This window comes from Hylaeus anthracinus, unplaced genomic scaffold (assembly GCF_026225885.1).
Source record: "Hylaeus anthracinus isolate JK02 unplaced genomic scaffold, UHH_iyHylAnth1.0_haploid 11989, whole genome shotgun sequence".
Lineage (NCBI taxonomy): Eukaryota > Metazoa > Arthropoda > Insecta > Hymenoptera > Colletidae > Hylaeus > Hylaeus anthracinus.
The window spans coordinates 14,619,644-14,633,908 of record NW_026534337.1 but is presented as its reverse complement, the minus strand read 5'-3'; the positions used below and the strand labels follow the sequence as shown (position 1 = coordinate 14,633,908).

The following is a 14,265-nucleotide window of genomic DNA, read 5'->3' as shown; positions in this document are numbered from 1 at the left end:
GCCGAGGGAGTTGTTGACCGTCGACGCGGGTCGCGTGAAACTTAAGCAAACTTAAACGGGCTCGCTTAACCGCCGCGATCATCACTTTCAGCGAGGGAGAGAGAATTCGAAATCAACAACGCGTCGGGCATATTTGCCGGCAGATTCAATATTGAACGATATCGAGAGGAAGTCGAACGGCCAACGTTGCGTTCTGCCCGCTCATTTTCGATATAATTTCACGGTTATAACTACGCAGATTCCTATCGTAGCAATTCCGCGCCATGCCCGTTGCGATTCCCATTAAATTAAACCCCGACCCGCGGCAAATAACGAATTCGTTTAAGCTGCGGGGATGCACGCGGCTCTGCAACCGCGAATTTTCCGATTAATCGCGGTCGACTCGTCGTTTTGTTTAACCGGACCATCGTTTGTCCCGCTGGCGTCTATGCTCGTTCGAAAATCCCACGACGGCCATCTTCTCGTTCCAAACGAAACAGGAATGCCACGGAGGATGTCCCAGGTGGCACGGAATTTGTTTCGGGAAGGGAATCTCGGTTGCTTCGGTCTACTTTAGTATTTTATTCTAAACGTAAAGCAAATATTGATAGTACCGAGTCCACAGAGAACGACCCGAATCCTAGAAATGCACTTCGGGACCGCGTAGAATTTTAATCCTCCTCGGCAGGACAATGAAATTTCCGCAAGAATTTCAAGCGAGCGTCTTTAAAAATTCGGAATTCCAGGAAAACGCAAAAAGAAAATCAATTCGTTTCAGTAGAGACACGAGGCACGTGACACAAGGTAAGCGCTTTATGAGAATTCGCGAAAATTATAAGGGCAAAAACCTAATTCTTTATTCATATGGAGTATTCATTCCGCGGCGCCCATAAAAAGAGGGTTCCGCGAGAGCCGTTGGGATTTCCATCGGGCCACATTGTCCCGCCGATCGCATTTTTCTTTCCGCGATAATAATTCACTAGCCGCTGTGACACTGTCTAGACTGCGATAGATAATATTTGTACAAAGACTCTGACGTCTATATCTAGTGTTGCGCGTAAGACGCATACGTCGGCACCATTCGAGAGTGTTATCAATCGTTATCAATGAACAATTCTTTCCGTTGGTCTCCATGCTTCATGGTTCGTGCAAGAAACTCGTTGGCAATCTCGTAGGAAAATGATGACTCCGCAACTCCATTCCAGGAAATGGGGTCGTTGTCGTTGGAGTGAAATTTTTCGCGACTTTAAGAATTTATTTCTCGAGTACGGAATAGATGCTTCGAGGTATTCTTTAAGGCGATTCCTGGTTTCTGTTCCTCGCATCGAGAAATATAACTCGAACCCAGAGAATACCGCGATTTAGTTGCAAACGCAAATTGTTGCTGGGAATATTAAATAAATTTAATCCGTAAGGGCGATAAATTGAACCGAATCCTCTATCGCATAATGCGACCAATCCGGAACTCGATATAAACAAACCCAGTAAAATTCAACGTTGAAATTTTACGATTTTCGCCAACACGATATTTACATTCGGCAATATCCAGTGGCTCTGTATGTTCAGTCACTTATTGTTTAGTTTAAATATTACTTCATTTATGGATAATCTCTTTTTCGAAACGTGAAATGAAATTCATCGATATCGAGAAATAAAGTTCGATCTCGATGTATAGAATTACTCCACGCGACCAATTATTACCCTTACGCGGATTCGATTCGTGGGGGTACGGCGATATTCGCAGAGATATCGGATAATCACCGTAAAATGTAGGGTGTTGCGAGGTATCTCGACACACGATACGATGTTTCAATAATGGATACGGCAAATAAGGAATCAGCTACGATCGCACGCCTTTCGAGAGCCATTCGCTGCAACTTAAGAGATCGTAATCCTGACCAGTTATTGGCAAAGGCTGGGATTTCTCCGATTCCTCCTTTGACTTTATAATCCTGAAAATAACAGCCCGCGATACGGAGCTCGATGGTTCGTTGGCTCTCTTTGCGTGTGGGAGGATCGCGGTTTGAAACGCTCGAAACGGGCTCGGCAGATGCCATACCTGTCCGAAGAGCCGCTGGCGAACGAGAAAGATGCGCGATGAAAACCGGTAAGTCCGATTAATCGAGCGGACTGCAGCTGAAACGGGCGGAGCCGGTCGTACAGGTTGTTCTGGACGAGCCACCGCCTCTCCTACCGATGTTGCTGACGACGGTTGCTGCTGTTTCTGCTCCCGCGCGCGAGCTGCCGTGTCATCGACTCAGCCAGTGTCTCCCAAACGCTGCTCAGCGAAATGCCAGTGTCCCGTGAAAAATCGCGATGAATAATTCACGAAATAGCATCAAACGGATGTATTTTTCATATTCGCGGCGAGTACCACTTTCGTATCATTTCTATCGGAGTTCTTGGAACACTGTCCTTTCACAGAATTTATACATAGTAGACCGTACGTTTCTCGTTGTAACAACCGAGTGATAAGAAGAATATACAAGAGTTCGATGAATAAGAAAGCTTGGGAAGCACTGGTCCGAGTTCTACCAAGGTCGTCGATAATTGATATTCGTACCGATTACCGTCTGTCTGTTTGAAAAATCGCGGAATTATGAGCCGACGGAATCGCCGCGGCAATTAATGCGCGGAGAAATTTACGATCGTGCCGGATCGCATCGTCGTTTAGCCGTTTAGACCACAAATTTTACTGTTAACCGGACGACTACGATTGCCACCGTGTTAATTAAATGTATTTATCGGCGCAATCGATAACGAGCGGCACGGATAAGAGCGCACTCGCAGCCGCGGATACCAGCTTCTAAGAAATTAACGAGCGATAACGGTTATTTATGAGAAATTACTGTTTAGAGAGTTGCTGTTTTACGTGCTGTTTCGAGGATACCCTCCTCCACGGTGCCGCGTTCGATAAATGGACGATCGCGACGTTAAGTGTAGGGAAAATTGCGTTTCCACGTTCGCACGGACATGGAACTTTGTTCGATGTCGGTGATCCTTCCTTCATTTTTCTCGTCAATCTCCGCGGAAACCGACGAATCCGGTCGTGCAGGTTTCGCATCCTGTTTACGGGGCCGTGAAAGATCCACTTTGAGAGAAGACGTCCCTGCCAAGGACTCGAATCGAGCGTGAAATCAAGCCCGACGCGAGAGATTTACGGATAATTAACGCAGGAGTAAGTCGTCTAGAAAATGCTAGGAATTTTAACCTTTCACTAGTCGACGAACCACTTACTCTACGCGGCGGGTGACCAAGATAAAGCACGTAGTCCGTATCACCTCGATTTGGTAAAGAACATATAAATAAAATTGAAGTGTCTGTCTGTGATTTCGAAATGGCCTTTCGCACCTTGATAAAACCCAAACACGCTTTTGCAAAATTTCTGTCAGTCTAAACGTGCTAAAATTTCGTTTTAAAGATGTTTTCAGTAATAGAAAGCTACACTATCCCCGAGTACCGCAGTCTCTGGCGGTATCCATCGCAGCAATCCTCGTCTCGATAACCTCTCCCGGATAATCCCCGTGCAGCTTAGAGACATCCGGTCAGGCGACGTAACGGCCTCCAAACGCGGTGATTTCTGTTGCGGCGGATCCTCGTCCATCGATCCATGGCGTTAACCGATCCGGCGTGCGCCAAATGTTTCGGAACTAATTTAAAGTTGGCCTGTACGCCACGCGACGGCGTTTTAAAGACTTTCCGGCCGATGTCGTCCGCCGAATACGTGCGAATCCGTCGATTAAAATCGGAGACACGTACATGACACCGGCTGCGCCAGACTGAATGAGGATCGCGACAACCCCGCGCCAGCACTTCTTCACTTCCCTTAACCGATACATCGATATCACCACTCCGTCGACAGCAAGTTCAAACTTCTCTGAAAGTTTCCGACCTGACACCCTTATCGGCTGGTTTCCGCGGTTGCGGGCTGTTTACGTTGGCCAACTCGTGTTTGACAACGGTGAGATTAATGTGTTCGCATTTCTTCGAGCTTAAACAGCCGACGGAAGACCTTGCCATTTTATGGAAACTATGCAACTATGTACATTTTCCGTTCGCTGCCTTATGGATCTTGCTAACCTCGTTGAACTACACATCGATGTACATACCTTGTACGTATAGTAACGCGGCAGTGAAAGCCTTCACGGTTCTTGGGTAATCGTATCACGCCTGTAATTTTCGATTTCCTCGTGGCACGCGGGTGTTCGGGACGCGAACACCGTTTCTCGACGAATTCGGAATCAAGTATAGGAACGCTTAAAATCGGGGACACGTGCATGACACCGGCTGTGCGGGGCTGAATGAGGGCCGTCAGCCGTCGTCGATACATCGATATCGCGACTTCGTCGACAGCTCGTTCAACTTCTCGGCAAGTTTCAGCTCCGGTCCCCTTGTCGGATGGTTCCGTACGGGCGCTGGCTGTTTACCAATCTGCACGGTCGCGCAAATTGAGAGTAACTCGAGCGCGAGAACGCTTCGAACTCTATTGTTCGCGAACTTGTCGCGAGAGGGACGTCAGAGTTGCGAAAGGAGACCGGTCCCAGAACGGAACTGCACCCGCCGCGGTTTCGAGGCGTTGTTTGCATCTTTAAGCGCGTCTCTGATTGCGATTACTCGATCGGGTCGCGAGGCGAGGCCCTGTGCCATCGACTACTCGATATCGTCCTCGAAAACACGTTGTATCGACAACTTTCGACGCGGGCCACCCGTTCCTCGAAGATTTGTTTGCCCGGGGTGAATCGCGGTCGCGCTGAAACGCTTGGGAAATATTTGATCCCGGAGTTCGAGCTCGATGGGGAAGCTACGAGGTGGAGAGAAGCACGGTGGAACGTGACGTTTTGGTGAACGTACCAGATCATTTGTGGAAGAATAGGAAATCTCTGTGGTCGGAGGTGGTTCCATTGGAATATAAATCTCAGTTTTCTTCTTCATAGAACTGGCCAATCGCGTACGCTGCCGAATCATGCACTGAATCATGCCGCTGAATCATGCACTGACTATCAAGTTTCGTCTTCGCAGCTCTATCAAGAAACAGGTCATCGTTTCGGTTCAATCTTACAGGATTGCCGCCATTGCACGTCAATCAAGTGCCACTTAGCCGAGACAATTGGTTTATCGTCAGCTTCTATTTTCGATAGTGGCACTTTAAGAGACACCTGAATGTCTTCTTCCGTCAGTTTCAGCGCGATAGTGAAATTCCAGACTATTCTTTCTCTGCTCCAAGAAGTGCGTATTTGTGGAATCTGTATCCAAAATAACTTTTCTTTTCTCGAGCTACGTATGCATATACATAAAACATCGAACACCTCGCGCGACTCTGACGAACTCCATTTGACGTCTATTCACCCAATCCAAACATATTTGTGAGACGTGCCGCAGCTATTTCCTTGTCTGCATAAAAACAAAATTCCATCCAACCCCGTCACACACAGGATTTACACTCCATTCGAATCTCGATGGAATTCTCAGCGCCGAACCTCGACGATTCTTTCGTGTTTGCTGCGAAACAGTTCCGAAATTAATTAGTCCCGATGGAATTAAAGCGAGCCGAGTGGCGGATAATCGGGCGCAGCGTATTCTCGCCGGCACCAAGGCGTCGGTGGCTCGATCGACGCCTTGGAACCACGGAGCTGGTTCAGCTGCCCTCCAACGTTCGTGAACCGTAAGGGTAATTCGTGTGTGTTTCGTTTATCGCGCGCGTTCTCGCGAAATATGGGCTCCGCTGATGTTGCAATAATTTTATGGAAATCGAGCGTAGCGCCGTTTGCCTCGTCATAGACGTAGCCTGTTGCAAAGGGAGGAAAAGGCCACGGGGTTGAAGGGTCTAAAGCGAGCGTCGCGCGAGGACAGGTTACAGGGTGTCCCATCTAACTTTATCGTCGATTTCCTCCAGCTTTAGAATTTTTAGAACACGTGCTCCGCAAAGGTTACGTGGATTTTATTTTCATTTTAGGTAGACGCCTCGAGGAAATATCAAGTTCGTCTCCTTTCCCTTGCCGGGATCGTATGGAACCTCTTGTATCATAAGACGTTCTCGAAAGAGTTTTCAACGGCCCATGATTCGAGGTACTTGCCGAGTTATCGCTGAATTTCGACCCTTTAAACGGTTATAACCCGTCGACTTACAAGTTTGTTGGCTTCCCTCGAAACTCAAATCTTGCTGCGAGTTTCGAGAGAAGAAAATAATCCTGAAGAATGTTGAGTTGTCCATGCGAGTTCCTCGAAGTTGAGGAATTAATTGTACGAGTTACGAGGTAGTTAGACCTTGCGTCGTTTGTTTCAATTACTCGACTAGACATCCTGTTGCATTTTTCTTATGAGCCAGGAAAAATATATATATATATATATAGTGAATATATATATGTATATGTATATAATATATATATGTATATATATATATATATATATATATATATATTCACTTATATATATATATATATATAAGTAATTAGTTTTAATTATTTAATTTTATTTAATATACATTTAATTACACATATTTAAGATTGATCATTTATATTTATTTATCGTACAGCTTTGGAAGATTTTAAAGTTAAATTCAGTCATTTCGAAGAATATCCAAGCTAGTAGATTTTAGTTCAAAGAAGGACTCGAGATGAGCATCTCTGTAGACGTCCAAAAGCGAAGGAAATGACTCGAGTACTAGAATTTAGGCAGTACACCTTGTACATTAAGGGGCCGTTGGCTGAAATTGCTTCTCGCTGAAATCTTATCGTTTCGAGCTGACGTGATTGTTAGGAAAGTAAGTGTGCGACGGCATGGCGTGCCGGGAGCGCTGGCTTTCGTTGCATTTCTACGTGCGCGTAGTAAAGTGCACGCGTGTGTACAGGGTGATTCCAGTAACTGGGCCAAGTTGTAGCTCTGTTCCGACTGAAGGCAAATACATATCGCCGAGGTAAATGGTGCCATTTAAAATAAAAGTGCGATCGTATTTTTCAGATACACCGATAGACTTGGGGGAAAATTGTCTCGCGAAATCTTTATCTGTAACTTTTTCTATCTGGGTTAGAAGACTGTAGAACCGTAGACCAGTGTATTATCGATGCGAAGAGCACACGATGTATCGGACTAATCCTTGTCGCAGGCGAGCAAATAGAAGGAAAGGAAGGCGTACGGGAGCGAGTCTACACGCGTGTAGCGGCGATGTTTTATCGCGGACGGTACGCAGAAATTTTTCACCGGATGAACCTCGAAACGCCACGGGTTTTTTTTTTGCAGCGTCGCTTTTTGCCGAGTTAGACACGGACCAGGAGAGGAAAAAAGTGTCACGAGGATTCGACGGATACGGGACCAGGGAGCGTCGGGACGCTTGCTGGTGGACGCTGCACGCGTGGCTCCACTGTGGCGTCATTTGTACATCGGGAGTTATACGTTCAGAGTTTGTATTTTATTTTTATTAAAATCGATATCGGTTGCGTTGATGTTTACACTTTTTCTCAATCAAGCACTTTAGAACGTAGTTAGAAAACAAATATTGGTCCAACAGAGATTAAATATGCTCGCGTGATTCCAAATTAAAATATTAGCTTCTCTTCCATTTATCGTCACGAATTAAAGGTTCTCTTTAAACGCATGGTTCGCGATTAGAAGCAAGTAACAGTAGCACCATGATTACATTACGTATCAGTAGCGATAGACGCGCGGGTAGCATACATTCGTGGCCGCGTGTCGGCCACGGAGAAATTGCTAAATCTGCTGGTCGGTACGAGGCGCGCCGCGTAAAATAGCCTGCGGCTGCGAATCGATTAGATTGCCTGTTCCGCGTTGCCAAAGAAATTCTTTGCGGTGCGCGCGGTGGTTAATTGGCAAGTAATCGAATAAACGGCCGGTCTACCCTTTCCTAGCTGAACGCTGGTCGCGTATTCCCGCTGAAACAATCTGGAAAAGGTCGCTCGGAGCTACCTCGGTTTTAACGATTATCCCGCTTAAATCCCGAAGGATGTCTTTCGAAATTGCAACGAAAGAAGCTACTTCTCCATTGGAAAAAGTGTAAATCATTATAGAATTATCACAATCGACCTGGACACGTGAAAGTCAACTTTGAGGATGTGGCAAATCCGTGCAAATTCAGTTAAAAAATACGAAGAGATAATTACAAGTTAGTACGGATATCATTTAAGGAGTCTCGTCTTCCAAAATTTCTGCACCATCGGAATGCGCACTCGAACTACCTACTTTTCGAGGACCATCTGGATAATTCGTTTATTAACCAGGTCTCAGTGACAACGTCTCCAAGCGATAAGGACTCATGTTCGCTCGCGTGGCCAGTCGCGGGTTAACCGCGTTGAACCGTGTTACGCTAAGCTGAATTATTAAGACACGTGTTGTCTAGCTGGAATCTAGCGGGTAAGAGGAATGTGGCTCGAGTTATGTCGCGGCAGTATAATATACTTCGGTAGCAGTTTATGCGATATCACGAAATTGCAACACAGTCTAGAGGCTGACAGTAATTGATACTAAACGCCGAGTACCAAATAACTGAGTAGCGCTGATTTCTTGCTACTTCAAAGCAAGTAAAGATTCGGACTGTGAGCGTGAGGAAGGTATGCACGAGCTGCGAATGAACCGTTACCTAGCTCGAGTGTAGTTTTCATATAGAGTGCGGTAGACGTGTACGTCGGAGGATTCAGCGGGAGAGGATAAGTAATTTGGTTACCGGATAAGTAAGGCAGAATGTGTACGAACGCGAAGCTTTCAAATAATAGACAGAAATGGCGATGAATAATGGTTTATGAAAGTGCTGATTATGAAATTACTCACAGTCGACGTATACCTATTATACGTGCCACTATATCGTTGAAATTAGAAAGGGGCGCTAATTAATCGAGGAAAATAATTAGTTTCCCGTCAGTTATTCTCTTTGAGAGTGGCAGTCACAGTATTGTTAAGAATTGAGCTACAGTGAGAACCAAAGTGAACGCACTTGTCAGACTTTTGTATTTTAATTACGGCTTGGAAAAATATTTTAGGAGAGAAAATTTGAAAAAATTATCAATGGCCGCAAAATATAAATTTATGATCGTTGATATTTAGGGGACTTTTTTTTTTGTTAAAAACTAGCGAAGAATCGCTCCAATAGTCAGCAGACAGGACAAAGTAATATTCCAGTGAAATAAACAAGTCCGACATCGAGCCGCGAACGTTCATCGCGGCACACATTTTTCGGAACTCGTTAGAAAGGCAATTTAACTTTTCGCTCGCGCGCTTAATGCGACGACGCTATCGACTTTCCGCGACTTCCTCCGTTCGGACTTTGGACGCAATGATAGTCTAAATAAAGCTCGCAGAGTCGATTTGAATATTTCCCTGAGAGAATGGAATCTCGCGAACGTGCTCCTCGTTTTTCGATGTAGTACCTAGGGTTTTAATTCACAGCCGAAGGAACGTAAACGGTGGTAGAGATTTTTGATACGTACAAGTTGCGTCGATATCCGAAGGATTCCCGTGTATTGAGACAAAGTCGCGTCACGTCGATTTTTTTTGCGAAGAATCCCGAGTACCAACGACGGTGCAGCATCAGGAGCTGGATCTCGATATCACCCGTCGGTGGCGTATGAATTTCACATGATTCCTGGACTCATCCGGAGCATCCCGAGGTCGTCGAGGCGTTCAGAGGCCGCGCGTCCACGCGAGTGTCACGTCGCGGTGTAAAATATTATCTCGGTGGCGCGCAAGGCCGCGTCCGCGCGTCCCCTTTTGCTTTTCCTACCCCTCTCGGTGTCTCTTTTCGCGTCCTTTTTTTTTTTTTTTTGGCGTAACAAAAAAATCAATAGACGCCCGCAGGAAATTGAATTTGGCTCGCGCCGACTGGCTCGGCGTGCATCGCAGCTGCGTGCCGGTCGAGAGAAAAAAAAAGGGGAAAACCTGGGGCGAAGGAAATAGCGTTGTCGGCCGAAAGCGACCGTCCCGCCTCCATCGAGATTCATTCGATTTCTAGCCCGCCTGAAAAATATGTTCAACCCTTTGCACCCGTACGTCTGTTCCCAGTCACCCGATTGGATACCTATTCCGCTCGTACATCCGTCCATCGCCGCTGCTACTGGATGTGTATCGCGATCCTTTGTGTCGTGTACAACTGCTGACACCGAATGTGATGGATGGAGAACGATCCTCGTTCTTTTTTCCGCGCGTCTGATGTGTTTATTGATTGCCGATATTCTTCGTTTCGAGTATAGTTTAAACACGGCTCGTGACATCCAGTGGTGAACTGAACAGACTTTATCGAGATGCATTGTTGTAATTCATGGCAAATTTTACCTTCCTCTTTCTCTTACTCCGTGTTCAATATTATTCAATTAAAATTTTTATTCATAAATTAATTTTTTGTCACTTTAATCATTGACCTTGACAGATAATTGGCGCACATCGAAGGAAACGAATCAATTTTCCGCGGTTATTAAACCGTTCTCATTTTCAGCCAGTCCGCGTCTGTATATATCGAATCGAAATCAGTTTGCTTCAAAGGCTCCGCGTAAAAGTTGTACTTTGAATTACACAGTCAACTACCGTTTCACGTTCAACGAATAAAAGTTTGCCTGTGTACCGTTTAATGGTGTAAACTTTTCGAATAAAATGTTTTCCAGACTTACCTGCTACGAAATAAAATTCCGCCAATCTCTGGTTGAAAGCAAGCTAGGAAACCTGATCCCGGATTTCTTCCTAATTGTATGCCCCATTACGCGAGTCGCTGGTTTTCAGCGTTCATCAGTATCGCCGTTTATTCGCGTTTTCTGCGATATTGCGAGCGACTCGAAGAACCAGCGGGAAAGGTTTGTGCGAGCATGGGCGAAAACAATTCCAGCAACGTCTACAGAGGTACCTTTCCTTAAGGACACGGTGTAATCTAAACGCGCCGGAAAGCTTCGCGACGGAATATTGAAAAACAGGAATGGCGTGGCCCCTCTTTCGTCCGCGTCGTGCAACAGACAGCTCGCGAAAATGAATTCCGCGTCGACTGAAACTTTGCAGATTGGAAGCAGCGCGAGGGCAAAGGTTCGAAGGGAGACGTCCTTAAAAAAAAAAGTAACAACGAACTCTTTGAAGCACGCGGCAAAGACACGCGACACAAAATCCGTGTACCTCGAATCGGTGCCTTTGGAAGAAGACATGGAGAGACATGGGATGTAAGGATTGTCGCGGATCTTCAAAGACATGGTTTATCTAATTGTTCGAATGTGACATTGTTGCAAATGCCGAGAAATCAACGAAGTTATCAATCGTGAAATATTTAAAAAAATTTAGAATTTCGATGATGACTTGGGTGCCTTTCGAAGGTTTCCTCACGAAAGAAAAACTTGAATCAACGGGTCCACCGCGCAATAAGGCGAGCTTTCTATTCGACTTACCTTCCTCGTCGCTGCCGATCATGGCGTATCGCTCGTATCCCGTGAGATTCCTGACGGCTCCCAAACCGAAGTCGTCCTTTGTCCACTGAACGGGTCCCTTCTGATCAAGGACTCGGCAAGGAAGCGTGACTCGGCTACCAATCACCGCGGTTTGATCCATCGGCTCGATCGCGAATCGCTGATAAACTACTTCCGTGGTCGTGATCGGTCTCATAGTGGAAGCCAAGGGTGACACGTTCGTCATGTTCGCGGCGGACGTTGTCCTCGTTCCCAGCGTCAGTAGCAACGAGACCCAGATTATTGGCGAAGTCGATCGCCCCGTGATCCTCGTTCTCCTGCTGAAAACGAAACAGGTTACGAAAGTGTTAATTCATGTGGCAAGAAACACGGAACCGATTTTAATGGAACCAGCGTCGTTTAAGTGTTATCGTTATGTCGATCGTTTTCCAAGTTACGTGGAATCAAGGAAACATAAAATTGGAAAAATTCAGCGGTTTCATGAGTAGGAATATGGATTTTCTTTTTCTGCCCCTCAGTTTTCGCAGGAAAATACGTCTCATCTTAAATATAAAGTGGTTTATAAAAATTTCAATTAAGGATAGTATAACAGTCGAGGTGCTTGAAGTCGTCAAATATTTCAGATGAAATAGTGGCGATCACAGTAGTCGTAAAGATTATACTGGCAATGAAGGGAAATGATCACGTTCGCTGATCTGAGGATGCAGTTCACGATTTAATCCCTTCGGATTGAGGAAATATACCGATAAATTAATTAACTGCATAAAGCTTAACGTATAATTACATTGACGGTGCAGTGGGAACCGAGAATTTCAGGAATTACGCGCGCTATGATCAGGAAGCTTTCCTCGAACGAAAATAATAAAAACGGTTCGTTATGGCCTGCGGAACGCATGTAGGTGTGATCGAGCACTCCCTCACCTGCATTTACAAATAGAAACCAACACGCTATCGGATGATTAATCATTCGTTAGAGACCGTTTTCCTCTTAATACGCTGTAGGCGATCGCCCCAACGTATCATTTCTACTAATCAACGTTTCCTAAATTAATGTTGGCTCGACGGTTAAGATTAATTAACTCATGTACGATAAAGCACGTTTGCCAAATTATAACAGACACGAATCGACACGTATCAAGGCAAGAAAGAAATTACTCTCCATAACTTGACACTGTTCAATGATGCGATAATGATACTAGACGAATGTAAAATCAGATGTGATGACGGAGCACATCGTGCATATCCGTCTTCGCTCACTCATAACTTCCAAAAGGCCAGCGATCCAACAAATCCTTCCAGCAATTTTCTCGCGTTTCGCGCTGGAGATACATCTCTTGAAGCATGGGGGCACAATTAAGGATCACCATGAATCCTGAAGGTGTACAAATCTCTGGGTAACGGCGTCCGTGTTTATGGGCATGTACCCGCGCGCGCGCGCGCGCAACACGGCACCGTGAATTATTGCGGCGAAGCGTGTCGATCGAAACCGAAGGCGAGGCGCGAGGTCGACGATCGAATTATAGAATCTAAACGCGAAATAAAGGCGACGCTAAAACTGCGACGCTCGTAGCGCACTTACGGCGAGCGTAATAATATTCCTGGTGTCGTTAAGGGTGTCGAGTTCGTAACGCGAGGGGCGTGTACACCTGAGCATGCTAAAACCAGCTGGTTCGTTTTTCTTCGGAGGAAAATCATTCGACGTGTCGATGCAGGTAAAATATTCGTTACGTTGCAAACTGTTTCGCGACGGAAAGTTAAATCGTCTTAGGATAATTGACTTGCAACAATACAAAAACGCCTTTTGAATTTTTCCTTTTGTTTCTCCAAGTGTTTCTCAATTCTGCGCGTGACTCCGTCGTTTACCTTCGGGTCGTCCTCATTAATCTTTACGGTCTCATCGGATTCGGAAACGAGTGCGGAGGCCAAGAAGTCGTCGCCGTAAATGGAGACGATAAAACTATAGCCGGAGCAGCGCAATTTATTATTGCGCTCCAGAAGCGTACAGCCGGTAGCGCACGTGATGCCGCCATTATGAGCGAACCAGAGATCCTTTTTTTTTACGAGGGTAATGCTGTTTTGTCGTTGCAGCGAAAAATACACTCGCTGCCGGCAATTATTACGTCCGACGCTTTACGAGGACAAAGGGGCCGATCTTGTTGTCGAGGAGCGACCCCAAGGACCCAAGCGGGACGCTGAACGATCGAGAAATACTTTAATAAAACACTGATCGTTTCTTCTCTCTCCCTCGTCGTTCCTGCAACAATTACATTCGTGGCCCTGGGCAACGTGATCGATACAGAATATTCTACGTCGCAAAGAAACTCGTTTCTCGAGTAACCGAAGAATCCAACTCGCTAAGTGTGCTCTCTGGCTCGATACGCGTCTCGCTCAAAACAGAGAGCTTATTTCGATAATAGACGAACAAAAACACGATAGAGGGATGCGACAATACGTGACATAAATGACATGTATACTTGTAATTTGTTCATTCAAAAATATAATTTTTATCTTATTTTTAAACATTAATTTTTAACTCATTAGCAACGGCTACTCGACCAAGTACGATGAACAGTCTCTTCCAACGTGGAACATAATCGATATCCTCTCCCGCGAAAAGAAATTATTTTTGCTTAAAGCCTGCAATGGAGACGAAGTTGATTCTAATTAAACATCATCGATCCTCCACGTCGCGATTTACGCAGCAGTTTCATGATCTCCCGACCCTGTACACTCGCAGCGAAACGCGAACGCGTTCGCCGGCCAAGAAGAGCAACAGTCAGGCGACGAACCACCATCTTAATCGTTTCATCGACCTCTCAATTAACTTTCATTCGTTCTACCGACGCTCGGAGTCGTTCCGCGCCTCGTCTGGTCTCTTCATCTACTCGATGAGTGCGCATTTATT

The 14,265-nt window shown here is 45.7% G+C and overlaps 2 protein-coding genes across 8 annotated transcripts in view; both read right to left on the bottom strand.

The window, feature by feature from the left end:
• The window catches only part of LOC128887472 (irregular chiasm C-roughest protein-like), a 216,414-nt gene that overhangs the window by 39,394 nt on the left and 162,755 nt on the right, over positions 1–14,265 (bottom strand). For 3 of the 4 annotated variants that reach the window (XM_054143412.1, XM_054143410.1, XM_054143413.1), the window contains one exon: positions 11,343–11,680. In XM_054143412.1, coding sequence (XP_053999387.1) covers positions 11,343–11,680 — 338 coding nt within the window. The remainder of the gene's footprint in view (positions 1–11,342; positions 11,681–14,265) is intronic. The other variant, XM_054143411.1, reaches the window with a different exon arrangement.
• LOC128887465 (MAP7 domain-containing protein 1) overlaps positions 1–14,265 on the bottom strand; it is a 322,710-nt gene that overhangs the window by 227,663 nt on the left and 80,782 nt on the right. The window lies entirely within an intron of this gene.